General features: G+C 43.3%; 1 protein-coding gene across 1 annotated transcript in view; it reads right to left on the minus strand.

Moving 5' to 3' along the window:
• The window catches only part of FAM168B (family with sequence similarity 168 member B), a 39,148-nt gene extending 24,279 nt beyond the window's left edge, over positions 1-14,869 (minus strand). The window contains exons 1-2 of the mRNA XM_043894095.1: positions 14,630-14,869; positions 5,461-5,541 (exon numbers count right to left, since the gene is read on the minus strand). Coding sequence (XP_043750030.1) covers positions 5,461-5,530 — 70 coding nt within the window. The 5' untranslated portion in view covers positions 5,531-5,541; positions 14,630-14,869. The remainder of the gene's footprint in view (positions 1-5,460; positions 5,542-14,629) is intronic.
• Between the last annotated feature and the right edge of the window lie 393 nt (positions 14,870-15,262).

Genomic DNA, 15,262 nt, shown 5'->3' on the forward strand with positions numbered 1-15,262 from the left:
TACATTAAATCATCACATACACTTTAAAAAAACCCATGCGGTACAAGCTAAATATATACAATTTTTTCTTATCAATCATACCTCAAATTGGGGGGCAGGGGGAGACAGCAACTGGACCACTTCTACTTTTTAATACACCATGTATTACATTCCATGAAAAAAATACTAGGGATGGTAAGGCACAGGACCATATGTGGGTGAAAAAGATAACAGACCACAGATCCAGAGACTGCAACGTGGTCTTTAAAATCACTCTGTATTTCTCACTTTGAAAACCAGAGCTCAGGCTTGCCCTGAGCTGCTGCAGCCGTTCTGGAGACCTGCGCACAGTGTTTAAGTCTTTGGTCCCTCATCTTGCCCCTGCCCTCCCCCACCCGGGCTTGCTCCACCGTAACGCAAAGTCCAGAGGGGGATCTGGGAGCAGGAGCTGCAGAGGACCTGGCGGAGCTGCAGCAACCCTCCTCCTGAAGTTGCGGGGCGGGGGGGGGGGGTGGGGTGTGCCCTGGGCAAGGTCCCAGGGCTGTACCCACGGGGGTGAGACTCAGTCTCCTAGTCTCCTGACCTTACAGTGGTAGTAACAGTGGACTACTCAGTCATGTCCAACTCTGTGCCACGGACTGTAGCCCACCAGGCTTCTCTGCCCATGGGGTTCTCCAGGCAAGCATACTGGAGTGGATTGCCATTCCCTTCTCCAGAGGAACTTTCCAACCCAGGAATCCAACCCAGTTGGTCTCCTGCATTGCAAGCAGATTCTTTCCCATCTGGGCTACAGGGAAGACTACCTATCTTACAGTAGGTTCCAGTAATATTTAATTGAATCTCAGGCTCTAGGGATTGAAACTGGTCCACAGGCTTGTGGAACCCTTGATTCAGCCAAGACCCTCTGTCCTCCTTCCTCTCTTAGATAAAGTACCAGGGAGGAGGGGACTGAGATGGGACCAGAGGGACCCCTGAAGCGCTGGCCTCAGTTGACTGAAGAAGTCAGGACCCGCACTGTCACAGGTGCCAGAGGCCTCTTAGGGCAGAATCCAGGGGGACAGTCAGGAGGTGGTCCCTGTCTCATCAAGGGAATATTGATCACCAAAGGGGTAGGGAGCAGGCTGATCCTGCTCCCTAAAAAGATGTGCTCCTTCTTCCCCTTGGCGGGTGAGCTTTAAGGCTCCAGTCGCCCCCATCCAGCTCTTTCCAGGTCCGATGCACCTCTGGCAGCCTTGCAAGTCTGGCTTCCAGTTGCAGAACTCCCCAGGCCCCAGGGACAATCTAGGCTGCAGAGATGGTCCCTGCAGGCTCAAGTCTAAGAAGTGTTGCCCCTTCGGTGTGGAAGTGGAGGGAGAAAGGGTGAATGTAGTGGTAAAGAGGGGTGAGTGCCCTAGGAGCCTCTGAGAGAGAAACCCCAGCCCCCTGCAACTACCCATTGATGCTACATGTTTTCAGAGCCTTTTGAGAAGAGGTGCCTCTTCCCTTACTTCTGTGTTGAAAACTATGCAAAACCAACTTTTCATCCTCTTGCTGCTTTGCCAGAATTTTTTTTTTAATGTTGTTCTTGGCTTACTTGGTTTTCAGTTCCCTAAATAGCAGTTTTGAGCTGTCCAAGCTATTTAAAAGTGTTCTCCTTAAATTGAGACTAAACCCTACTCTTTTGGAAAAACTACCTTCACTTCAAAGGAGATATTCTTTTCTTCCCATTCCTTCCTTCCCTGATGGTCCAGCGGCTAAGATTCCGTGCTCCCCATTCAGGGGGCCCAGGTTCTATCCCGGGTGAGAGAACTAGATCCCACACGCTGCACCTAGCAGTCAGCATGCTGTGACTAAAGATCCCACATGCTGCAACTAAGACCTGACACAGCCTAAATAAAAAAAATTTTTTAAATGAAGCCGAAGTCAAACAGCTCGTGAGCACTAAGCAAAATAAACACAAAATAAAATCACATCTAGTCATTTCACAGTAAAAACACAGATACGTTAAAAGCAGCAAGGAAATACTAATTTCAAAGAAACAAAAATGACAGAAACCAGAGGACAACATAACTAACTACCTTTAAACTGCTGAGAGAAAATAACTGCCAACCTAAAATTGTACACTCAGTGTGGCAGGCAAAAAAAAAAAAAAAAAAAAGGAACTCCTCAGACTCCTCAGAAGAAATATCATCAAATCCCTGGAACCTATAAATGCTATTTTATTTGGGAAAAGGTTCTTTGTAGACATAAGCTAAGGATCTCAAGATACTCATCACAGATTACAGGTGGTAGGGGCCTAAACCCAAGTGTCCACACTATGAAACACAGATGAGAAGGAAATGATGTAACCATGAAAACAGAAGCCGGAATGACATGTCCACAAAGCAATCTATGTCAAGGAATGCTGAAAGCCACCAGAGACTTTAAGAAGCAAGAAAGGATTCTCCCCTCCAGCTTCCACAGCCTGTGAGGCCCTGTCACACCTGGATTTTGGCTTCTGGCTCCCACAACTGTGAGAGAATCAATTTCTGTGGTTTTAATAGCAGTCACAGAAAGCCAGTACACTCATCAAAAACAGGCTCAAAAATGAAAGCAAAATAAAAACATTTTCACAAAGAAAATTCACTGCTAGCAGACATGCAGTAAGAGTCGGGTAAGAGGGGGAAACTAAAGGGATTTATCCCAGTAAAAGGAAAATGATCCCAAACAAAAAACACAGATACAGAAAGCAATGAAAATAATAATGTGAGTTAATGTTGACTGCACAAAATAAAAACAGTAATGATACACAAAAGAAGAGAGGGAGCAAAATGTGTTGTAATTGTTAGAGTCATCACTAAATAGTAATTTTTTCAAAAATTAACAGAAGGAAAAATTTAATGTAAAATATTTGGTTAATCCAAAAGAAGAAAAAGAAAGTGGACAAAACAAATTACAGGAGCTATAAATTAGAAAACAATAGTAAGATGGTGTATATGAACCCAATTATTGTCATCCCTCAGTATCCTAGGTTCCAGGACATGATACCCAAAATCTACAGGTATGAAGGACAGTATGTCAGCTATCAGTAACTACAATTAGAAGATGTTCCTTTTTTCCCATTAAATGTAAATTTTAGAAAATTATGGACAAACCTCTCCATCTGCTCGTATTAAAGTATAAGGTAAGGTAAGGTGAAGTCACTCAGTCGTGTCTGACTCTTGAGACCCCACGGACTGTAGCCTACCAGGCTCTTCCATCCAGGGGATTTTCCAGGCAAGAATACTGGAGTGGGTTGCCACTTCCTTCTCCAGAGGATCTGCCCGACCCAGGGATGGAAACCAGGTCTCCCGCATTGTAGGCAGACGCTTTACCGTCTGAGACACCCGGGAAGTCTCATTAAAGTATAAAAGTATAGAATGGTATAAAAGCATAAAATGGTATAAAGGCACTTTCTTTCCTTGTGATGTCTTGCTTTTGGTACTAAAGTTATCCTAGCCTTAAACTTCTACAGGCACATTATTTTGCTGTGTTTAACTCCAATTTCCGTGCAAAATACCTGGAGTGGCTTACTAGTTTCTATACGGAACTTTTGCTGATCCAGAGAGTTTTATCAAAGTCAAGGAGACCAAGATACTAAAAGAAAGGCAAGAGACAGGTATAAAGAAATGAATAAAATAAGAATCAATTATAAAATTTTAAACATTTAAAATTTTAGAAGTTTCCTTTTATATTTAACTTAAAGACCAAAAACAAAAAACCCCTAAAAAAGTACACAGTACTGGTATATGACAGGCAATCAATATTTCATTACATAGTCTATCATGTAATGCTAACACCATCAGGTTTTACCTATTCCCTGATTTCAGATCTACACAGGATTCTCCTCAGCAGATTATCTGGAACTCTGTTTAAACTAGTACAAATACATTAAAGACAAGAGGTCTTACCACTAAATTATCTTTTACCAATTCTAGAAAATCCTGTCACTATTTTCCTTCTAGTCTCTCTACTTAGTCCTTCTGGAGCTTTTAATTCTCCTCTAAACTTCTCACCCTAACACCTCTATTTCTTAACCAGTCTACTTCCCCTCTTCCTTATGCTGCATGCTGGTCCCTCCTTTAGCAGTGTTTTGCCTGCGGTTTAACTGGAATTTTGTTCAAATTCTTTTTTTTTTTTTTCATTTCAGTTCCAGTTGGTTCTTTTTGCTATGATTCTTTCTTTGGCATCTTCAGTTCCTATCAGCACGCTTGTCTGATGTGGTTTCTACCTGACGTTTTACTCCTGCTCTCTATCACGACTGGTGACTCAGGCATGATGCACATCACGGTGTTTATAAGGATTGCGACGTACCAGGCAGAACCGTGTGGGAAGCCCGCCCGACCTGGCCTGCGAACACCTGCCCTCACACAGTTCTGCGTCTGCTGCTGTCAGGGGCTTCAGGGGACAATGCAGCTCAGAGACTATTTTTTTGTTAGTTTCTCAATTTATGGACCCCTTGGAAGGACAAGTGATTCAAAGCAGAACCCAAACATCCTTGAATGGTTACAAATTCTTAAAAAAGACTTCTTCCTTCCCAGAGCACAAGCTGAAATGAACTGCTCCATGGAACCAGTATGGATTGATCTACTTACCTCTCTTATGGGCGTATCACCCTCTGGAGGAATCAGACTGATGAGGGGTCCCACTCCAAATCCCAGCCTTTCAAGAGCGGAGACTTCACTTCTTCCCCCAAAGGGTTGCTAAACCCCACAAAGAACAAATGCCCCTAGGGTAGGCAGATCAACTCAATGGCAAGATACTCTGGTTTTTACGTCACCTTAATACTTAGCTGTAGAAATGTCTTACTTTCTTGCAAAAGTTCAGTGAAACATTTTTGAAATGTTTCTTCAATTTTTCAGGGGTTTTGAGCAACAGGGTTTTAAGAGTATCTGTCCCACCATATTATCTAAATCCAAAATTGTAATATTACATTATTCTTTTCAATTAGGGCAACCATTTGTTATTTTTGACCACCAACTCCTATTCTCCCAAATTTTGCTTCACCCTATTTCAGCCCATGTTTGACTAGTAGGCTTCACTGAGGTGGAGAATGTGGCTCAGGCCTAAATTCATCAGTAGACTCCCCTCCGGATCCAGAGTGCTGGCATGAAGAGAAGAAATCCCACGGGGCTTTCCCACAGAGCCAGATGAAGAGACTCACAGCCAAGGGAGGGGCTGAGCGCCACACAACCACAATCGGGAGAAGTGCGACCTGTGCCTACACCGTGACAACACTGAGGAAGTGAAGCTGAGCACAGGAAGTGAAGAAACCAGACCTGGCCCCTACCCTGGCAGCCGCCAGATCAGGCTCTGACCAAAGCCAGCCCAAGCTCCTGATTTTTCAATTCCATGAACTGACACATTTTCGTCCTTATCTAAGCCACTTGAGCTGGGTCTGTCCATCAAAAGCATTTTTAAAGACATAGAAATGGACCATGTAATTCAAAGTTTAATAATGGAAACAAAATTTTACATGCTTACCTGGATAACCAATTCCTTTGGCATTTGCATAGGGTACCCCAGAAGAACCCGGGCTATAAACAGGATTCATGATTTCAAGAACTAAAAAGGGAAAAAAAGTGATTTAGCCAAGCACTTTTGTTCTCAGGTTTTTCTCCATCACCAGTCTCAAAAAAGCAGGTAGCAAGAGGCCTTTCTCTAATCTGCTATGAAATGCAGAAACAAGGCACTCCATGCTGCTGCTAACCAACAGAGAACAGAAAAGGAATGCCAAAGCCCTAACGGGTGCCCACCAGGACACTGTATGCTTTGCTTTATAACTCTCGAGTCCTTCAGAAGCTAAGGGAAAAAAGCGTTCTCCATGCCCCTGTTTTTCAAAACAGTTAAAAAAAAAATAAACCTATAAATAATCTGAACGTCTTTATTACAGAGAACAGTCTTAACCAGATCTATCCAGCGCATGAAATACCATGCAGCTGCTTTTTTTAAGTGTTTAAAAACACAGGATGATATAACAATAACTGGGTAAAAGGGGAGGGAGTACAATACTTTAATGCAACATGATCCCAAATGTGCACCTACACATACAGGCAAAGTGCACCTCCAGCATAGACAGAAAAAAATCTGGGAGAATAAAGCATGAACCGTGACTGCCTCTAGATGGAGTGGTTTAACGTTCTTCTTGCACCTCTCTCTACTTCTGAAACAACTTATGTTAAATTATATATGTCCTAAAAATAAATAAAATATATGTGTATTTCCTAAAAGAGACAAATTAGCTACAGCACTGCAACTCTACCAACCCAGTCAATGTTCTAGAATTCACAATCTTCTTTGCCTGACAAGTTCAAGAATCTGCACAGCTACAACCATGATTTTATCCCTTCCTCTGAATTTTATCACCCAATGTATTCTTGAAGTGTGGGTTTAATTAAGACTATTCAGTATTCCTTATCCAGTAAGTCAATCACTGACTTACTAGGTAGTAAGGATTAAAGGGATCTTAAATTTAAAAATAAAAACAGCAATGGCGGGGGTGGGGGGGTGGTTATGGGAACTCTGCACTTTCTGCTCAGTTTTGCTCTGAAACCAAAACTGCTCTAAAAAAATAAAGTCTATTTAAAAAGAAAAACAGGCAGTTCTCTGGTGACCTCACCATTAGAATTCTGCGCTTTCACTGCCACGACCCAGGTTCAATCCCTGGCTGAGGAACTGATATTCCACTAGCTACGTAGTGTGGCCAAAAAAAAAAAGAAAAGCATAAAGTGTACATGTATTTGCCAGTGTCTGCCTGCCCCACCACATCCTCAGCTAGAATGTAGACAGGAAACTGGAACTTAGTCCTGTTTGCAGTAGGTCTAGCACCAAAGACAACGACACATAAAAAAAGGTGCCACCACCTGCTGACTTTCTAAAGGTCACATGCACTTCACAGCACTCGGCATCAAACTCCACTGCAAAGGCAAGATACAAAAACACACCGCTCCAAATTTCTACCTCACCTTACTGACTTAGAATAGTTACAACCAAGCAGTTCAGTACACACAAAAGTACACCTGGTCAAGTCCTTAGCCTGTGCGGTAAGTTCTAAAATAGAAACTAATTGGGGATATCAGTGATTGGGACATTCATTACCTAAATAACTGTCTTATTTTTTAACTTCCTAACCAAAAGGCAGAACAAAATTTGACATGACATCCACAACCACAGCTAAGACAGAAATCTAGATCAGCGCTGTCCAGAAGAACAAGGATGAAGATGTTCCCTATCTGTGCTGTCTAGTATAGCATCCATTAGCTATAAATACAAGTAAACAATCAGCGCCTGAAAAATGTGGCTAGGATGAGATTCGATTTTTTACTTAACTTCAGTCTAAATTTAAATAGTCATGTTTGGCTGTAGGCTACCATACTGGACAATGCAAATCTACAGAACAGATTAGAAGGAAACAAGGAGAGCAAAGCATAAGTAGAAGACATGAAAACCAACTGTATTTTACATCACAGTTTAAGAAGAAACAAATTGATAACTTGTCAATCCCCATTAGCTTGCACTTTTAACCCATTCTTGGTGGATCTGCAACATAAGATGTGGAGATTTTTCACATATTTCATCTACTTCTCTGGCACAACTATCATTTCTAGAGAAGTGAATACTTTTCAATACTCTGTTTCTTCTGTGCCAGGATCTAATTTCCTTTTCTTAACTGAGTAAGTAAAGCACTACACAGAGGCCACAGAGGGAGAAAAGACAAGTCACAGTCCCTATTCTGAGTTCACCACCTAGAAAAGTGCGGTCCCACAGAACTTTCTGTGAAGATGGAAATGTCTGCTCCGTCCACATGCAGCAGTCACTAACAGCTACCTGAACACTTGAAATGTGGCTAGACCAAGGGCCTGCACATTAGCTGGACTCTGAACTGTAACATGTAGGTGGTGGGTACTGTACGGACAGGCAGGGCTGCAAGTCAGAAGACATAAACAATGACGACTCGGGGCCAAGGAGTGTAAAGGGCCATAAAGGAATACAGGGTTGTAAGGGTTGACTGGGAAGAGCAAAACTTTAATGCAGGAGGAGAGGAATGGTCAGGAGTAAATTACAAAGGTGGTATAGGCTCTCAACAGGCAGGATCTTGAAAAGCCACAGAAATTAGAAAATGCAAGACGCACCTTAGGGACACTTTGCAGCTGGGCTTGTCTGGAGCTTGGGCTACATGTGAATCAACAAAGATGACTACAGAGACACAGGTTAGGTTGGAACTATCACATGGAGACCCTTAAATGTGGGGCTGTGCGGGAGATGTCAACTGGTAGGCAAGGAAGCTGATGAGGAGCATAGCAGTTAAAGACAGGAGTTACCAAGAGAAGTGAAAACACATATCCACACAAAAACTTGTACCTGAATGTTTGTAACAGAATTATTCATCACAGCCAAGAACTGCAGACAGCTCAAAGCACTGAATACCACAAAGGCTTCCCTTTCACAACCTTACAGTCTGAACCACTAAGAAAATCTCACCCTACATTTGCCACTAAAAAATGTACAGAATTACACTCGAATTCTAAATACCATATGTCCAAACTACCCAGAAGTTGTATTTCCTAAAAGCTTTTATGTTTCCCAAGAGACTAATAACTATTTCCTAAAGTGATTAAGAAGTTATAATTAAAACTTAAAGGTAAAAAAATAACAGGATTAATGAAAGAAAACGTTGCAGTTCCCACTTCAATGAAAAGGTTTGCACAAGGTCTATGAACAATACCGTAACAGCTTCTTAAGTTACTTGTTCAAATGATGAGATTCCCCCAAGATGACGAGCCTCAAGGGCAGGGAAAATAGCTTATTCAGCCCTGGCCCCCTGCATCTCACTTGTCCAAAGATAGTTCATATTCTCTGAATGTTCTTTAATAAAAGGAACTGTCAAATAGAAAATACGGGAATCTTCATAGCAATAAACATGAAATTGACATGATTGTATAAAATCTAATTTAGAACTGCTAGAATATATGCTTAATGATTGCTGTTCAGTGATTAAATCATGTCCGAATCTCTGCAATCCCATGAAATGCAGCTCACCAGGCTTCCCTGTCCTTCGTTATCTCCCAGAGTTTGCTCAAATTCATGTCCACTGAGTTGGTGATGCTATCTAACCATCTCATCCTTTGTCGCCCCCTTCTCATTTTGCCTTCAATCTGTCCCAGCATCAGGGTCTTTTTCAATGAGTCAGCTCTTTGCATCAGATGGCCAAAGTACCGGAGCTTCAGCTAAAATTCTTCCAATGAATAATCAGGGTAGATTTTCTTTAGGATTGACTGGTCTGATGGCCTTGCAGTCCAAGGGACTCTCAAGAGTCTTCTCCAGCACCACAATTTGAAAGCATCAATTCTCTGGCACTCAGTCTTCTTTATGGTCCAACTCTCACATCTGTACATGACTACTGGAAAAACCATAGCTTTGACTATACAGACCTTTGTGGCAAACTGGTATCTCTGCTTTTTAATACACTGTCTAGGTTTGTCTTAGCTTCCTTCCAAAGAGGAAGTGTCTTTTAATTTCATGACTGCAGTCACTGTCTGCAGGGATTCTGGAGCCCAAGAGAGTAAAATCTGTCACTGCTTTCCCAGATGCCACAATCTTAGTTTTTTTTAATGTTGAGTTTTAAGCCAGCTTTTTCACCCTCTTCTTTTACCCTCATCAAGAAGCTCTTTAGTTTCTCTTCACTTCCTGCCATTAGGGCTGTATCATCTGCATTTTTTTTTACATTGTTGACATTTCTCCCAGCAATCTTGATTCCAGCTTGTGCTTCATCCAAGCCAGCATTTCAAATAATGTATTCTGCACAGAAATCAAATAAGCAGGATGACAATATTACAGCCTTGACATACTCCTTTCCCAATTTTGAACCAGTCTGTTGTTCCATGTCTGGTTCTAAGTGTTGTTTCTTGATCCACATAGATTTCTTAGGAGACTGGTAAGGTGGTCTGATATTCCCATCTCTTTAAGAATTTTCCACAATTTGTTGTGACCCACACCGTCAAAGTGGGTCTTTAGCACTGTCAATTAAGCAAAAGTAAATGTCTTCCTGGAATTCCCTCACTTTCTCTATGATCCAATGAATGTTGGCAATTTGATCTCTGGTTCCTCTGCCTTTTCTAAACTCAGGCCTTCTTAAGTGAACAGTGCAAAGAAATAGAGGAAAAAGATAGAATGGGAAAGACTATAGATCGTGTCAAGAAAATTGGAGCTATTAAGGGAATATTTCATGCAAGGATGGACACTATAAAGGACAGAAGTGTTAAGGACCTAACAAGGGACAAAAAGATGAAAAAGAGGTGGCAAGAGTACACAGAAGAACTGTACCCAAAAAAGGTCTTAATGACACACATAACCACGATGGTATGGTCACTCACCAAAAGCCAAACATCGTAGAGTGTGAAGTCAAGTGGGCCTTAGGAAGCATTACTACAAATAATCAGTGGAGGTGATGGAATTCCAGCTAAGTTATTTCAAATCCTAAAAGATGATGCTGTTAAAATGCTGCACGCAACATGCCAGCAAATTTGGAAAACTCAGCAGTGGCCACAGGACTGGAAATGGACAGTTTTCACTCCAATGTCAAAGAATGTTCAAACTACCATAATTGTGCTCAGTTTATTGATTAGCGGACATGAATGCTAAACCCACTGACCAATCTTAACATCACTAAGAGCAAACTACTTATTTTTTTAAATTTTTATTTATTTTGGCTGTGCTGGGTCTTCACTGCTGCTCAAGCTTTCCTTTAGTTGTGCTGGGAGGAGGCTACTCTCCAGTTGCTGCTCCAGCTTCTCATCTGGCAGCCTCTCTTGTTACAGAGCACAGGATCTAGAGCATGTGGGCTTCATAGCTGCCACTCCTGGGCTCCAGAGCACAGGCTCAATACTTGTGGCACACAGCCAAGTGGGATCCTCTTAGATCACGGATTGAATTCATGTCTCATTGCATTGGCTGGTGAATTCTTTACCACTAAGCCACCAGGGAAGCCCCCCAAGCTACTTACTACATGCATCCTCATCTGAGGTGTACTGCTACAAAAATACTAAAATCTGAATCCAATGCACCCTATACATCTAACTCCCAGGTAACTCCTGGGAGGAGTTACAGAAATATACTGAACACCATAAAGGGGATCAGACAAAGCCAAAAGAAGGGAATCTAGAGGGCAAGGGGTCCAATTTCTTCAGTAAGTCAATGGTCTGGGAAAAGGCAGGGAGTAGAGAGAAGGATGGTTCTAGATTAACATAGATTTAATAAAGGCTACAGGAGGTTTTTGTTTGAATCATGATTTTAAGATAGAAAAAATTACAAAAAGGTATTTTAAGGACTGAGGGATACAAACAAACATGGGCTAGGCATCAAATGGCATTAAACAATCATTAATTTTGTTATATGTGAGAATAGCATTTTGTTATGTAAAGATGCATTGATTTTTAGAAGTACGTATTAAACTGTACAAGGGTAAAAATGACACGATGTCTGTAATCTAAAATATTTTTTTCTTTTTATTTTAATTGGAGGCTAATTACTTTATAATATTGTGGTGGTTCTGCCATACATTCACATGAATCAGCCATGGGTGTACATGTGTCCCCCATCCTGACACCCCCTCCCACCTCCCTCCCCATCCCATCTCTCAGGGTCATCCCAGTGTACCAGCCCTGAGCACCCTATATAAATGGGACTGAGATGTTGGGTATATGGCTGTATGTTGTATTTGCATATTTTTTAAGTAATGAAAAGTTAAAGGTTAAAAAACACCATCACCACTCTGCCTGGGATTCTAGTGCCTTTGGTCACCCAGAAACCACCGACTTCCCAGTCTGATTTGGTATGGGCCAAGGATCCCAATTTCAAGGCTAGAGCCAGAAAGAAAGAAAGAAAGTGAAGTCGCTCAGTCGTGTCCGACTCTTTGGGACCCTATGAACTGCAGCCTACCAGGCTCCTCTGTCCATGGGATTCTTCAGGCAAGAGCACTGGAGTGGGTTGCCATTTCCTTCTCCAGGGGATCTTCCAGACCCAGGGATCGAATGCGGGTTTCCCTCATTGCAGGCAGACGCTTTAACCTCTGAGCCACCAAGGAAGCTAGTATCACTTTCTTTCTTTTTTTTTTTTTTTAAAGTTTCTCATTTGTAATGACGAAAATGTCAGATTTCCTATGGGTGGTTTGACACCTGCAGCAAAATAGGTAAGTCTCAGATTAGGGTTTAAAAAAGATAACAGCAAAAATTTCTCAACTTGAAATCTGATAATCCTCAGAGGGAAAGTATATTTAACATCCATCACTGTACTAGTTTCTCTAGTCTCAAAATATACCATGACCTAAACAAAGTTCCTACACAAAACAGAAATTCTAAAACTTTAAAAAAGAAAAAAGAAAGTGAAGTCGCTCAGTCGTGTCCGACTCTTTGCTACCCTGTGTGGACTGTAGAGGCCTTGTGTATTATTTTTCTTCCTACCAAGGAAACTAAGGTCAAGGGGCTTTAATTCTCTCTGACAGCAATACACAAGATAAAATCCGTTCAACACAATCAACACTGGAAATTCTGGGTAATTTCATGACAACATCAAGAAGAGCACATAATAAGATAGACTCTGAACGCCTCCAAACTCGATCTTCACTATCAAGGTTTCCAATCTATTGGGAGACATTCGCATATTTCTGCACAGAACTTCAAAGATACAGACATAAAGTGGAACACAGGCATAAGAAAAGTAATCATACCTCTATTAGGCTGGTGTGCTGTTGTTTTAGAATTGCTCTCAACTGATCAGTGAAAAGAAGCTATTTATGTAAGACAAGTTTGTGAGGCAAAAATTTGCCTTTAAGCTACAGAACATATAAAAAAAAACTTTAAATAATATTCTTTATATGCACTTAAGCTTCTTTTTCCCAATTCTAATTTTCTACCTCTATGGCATTACACTCATTTTCTCGTTTCAAAATTCATATAATTTTGACATCACAATTCTGTCTAACGTTAAAACGGAAAGGAGTTGAATGGCAGCTATAGAGTAGAATACTAAGTAAAACTCAACAAATCTATCCGAGCGGGATAAGACGGCAGGGGCAGTAATACCAACAGCAGCTTCCTCCGCCCTCCTGGCTTGTAGGATCCTTCCACTATGCCGAAGAGCAGGAGACAGGAAGAGGGGATGCTACCTGCTCCGCGTGTCTAGAGTGACTGCTACACAGAACATAGAGGAAGGCTGCAGTTTCCAACTCTTAAAGCCTGCAGGGACCTCTACCACACCTTCAGTTCAGTTCAGTTGCTCAGTCGTGTCCGATTCTTTGCGACCCCATGCACTGCAGTACGCCAGGCTTCCCTGTCCATGGCCAACTCCCAGAGCTTGCTCAAACTCATATCCATCCTGTCGGTGATGCCATCCAACCATCTCCTCTGTTGTCCCCTTCTCCTCCCGCCTTCAATCTTGCCTAGAACCAGGGTCTTTTCCAATGTTCTTCACATCAGGTGGCCGAAGTATTGGAGTTTCAGCTTCAACATCAGTCCTTTCAATGAAATTTCAGGAGTGATTTCCTTTCGGATGGACTGGTTGGATATCCCTGCACTCCAAGGGACTCTCAGGTCTTCTCCAACACCACAGTTCAAAAGCATCAATTTTTCAGTGCTCAGCTTTCTTTATAGTCCAACTCTCACATCCATACATGATTACAGGAAAAACAGCTTTGACTAGACGCACCTTTGTTGGCTCACCTTAGCTTGTCCATTTAGTCACAAATACGACTAAACGGAACTAATTATGCAAACACATACTAAAGCAAGTCCACCCTATAAACCTCAAAAGAAACAAAAAAACTTCACAATGTGCACCATAGTACCTTCAACAACAGAACAATTAGCCTAATTCTTTCCTGTCAAAGCAAAAATAACCCGGTCCTTGTTTACTTAACCTAAGTTCTAAAACGTGTCCCTACTATTATTGCTAAGTTTTTCACATACTACTTGAGAAAATAATCTTAAAAATTACACAAGGGTGACTTGAGAATTTAAGGAGGGGGAAGGAGACAAACCTTTTCACTTAAAAAAAGTCTTGCTTGGCAAAATACTCCAAAATACTTTTATGTATGACTGTAATGAAGTATTAACTCATCCAATCCATTAAATGCACGCTTACGTACACTATAAAAGAGGAAGACCCTATTCGTGGACGCTGTAAAGGCGCACCTCTCTTTTGAAGTTAACCAAGGCTGGGCCACGATACGTCCTTTCTGGATAAAACATTGAAAGCCTTTCAAGCTAAAGCTTCTGCCAGGCAAATGGAATAATGTTTACTTTGTAAGAAAAGTGGATAGTTTACACACTGGAAATGATGAAGATCCTACGAACAGAAACGCCACCCCACTGCTTCCCCATTCCTGATCTGATCACCTGGACATTAAAAAAAGACCCAGAGAACACTGTTGTGCAACAAACGCCGCTCTCGCCGGCCCGGGGGCAGGTTCCCCGCTGCCCACGCCGCACCTGCCCGCGAGCCCGGTAGCCCAGCCCCGCCTCCCTCCGGCAGCACCCGCCCGCCCGGCCCCGCGGGACAAAGCGCCGCCGCGGGCCCGACCTTGGCGCCGCCCAAATCGGCCGCACAAAGCGCCGCACTTCCGGCCGCGCACGCCGCCGCCCGCCCCGCCCGCACTCACCGCGCCGCGGGGGCAGACTGGGCCTCAAGTGATCAGAGCTCGCCCGCCCAGGGCGCGCTCAGCGGTCGGGCTCGGTGAGAGGCGCGCGCTGCGTAGGCCTGCTCCGATGCGGGGCTGAGCCGCGAGGCCCGGGTCGCCGCCACCGCCGCTTACCCGGCCCGCGCTCCCGCTCGCCCCGCTCTGCCCGGCCCGCCTCTCCGCAGCCCGCGCTCCTCGCCGACGCTGCGCTGCCGCCTAGCCCAGACCTCACTTCCGCCTGGAGCCCGCCTTGGCGGGGGCGCGCCGACACGTGACCCGACGGCGCCTTCCGGGCTCCGGGTCGGCGTGCGCGCTCCCGCCGACGTCCGAGAGGCGACGGGACAGGGAGGCTTCCGGGAACTGTCGCGTACTGGGACCGTCGGGCCGAATTTCCGTGGTCTCGGCGTTTGGAGCGTACAGGGCGGGGGGTTTCAAACAGAAGTCAAACGGCGCCCGGAGGATATCTGTTGACTCGAATAAACGCTCATGTGGAATGTTTTTCCTTACGCCATCTTGGGCTCCTACGCTCGTGGCTTGGAAAGGGCACAATGGAACATAATTATAGTGGAACATAATCATTAACTTCTTAAGGGAGAAACATGTATTCGGTTTCGG

The sequence above is a fragment of the Cervus elaphus genome, chromosome 33 (assembly GCF_910594005.1).
Source record: "Cervus elaphus chromosome 33, mCerEla1.1, whole genome shotgun sequence".
Taxonomy (NCBI): domain Eukaryota; kingdom Metazoa; phylum Chordata; class Mammalia; order Artiodactyla; family Cervidae; genus Cervus; species Cervus elaphus.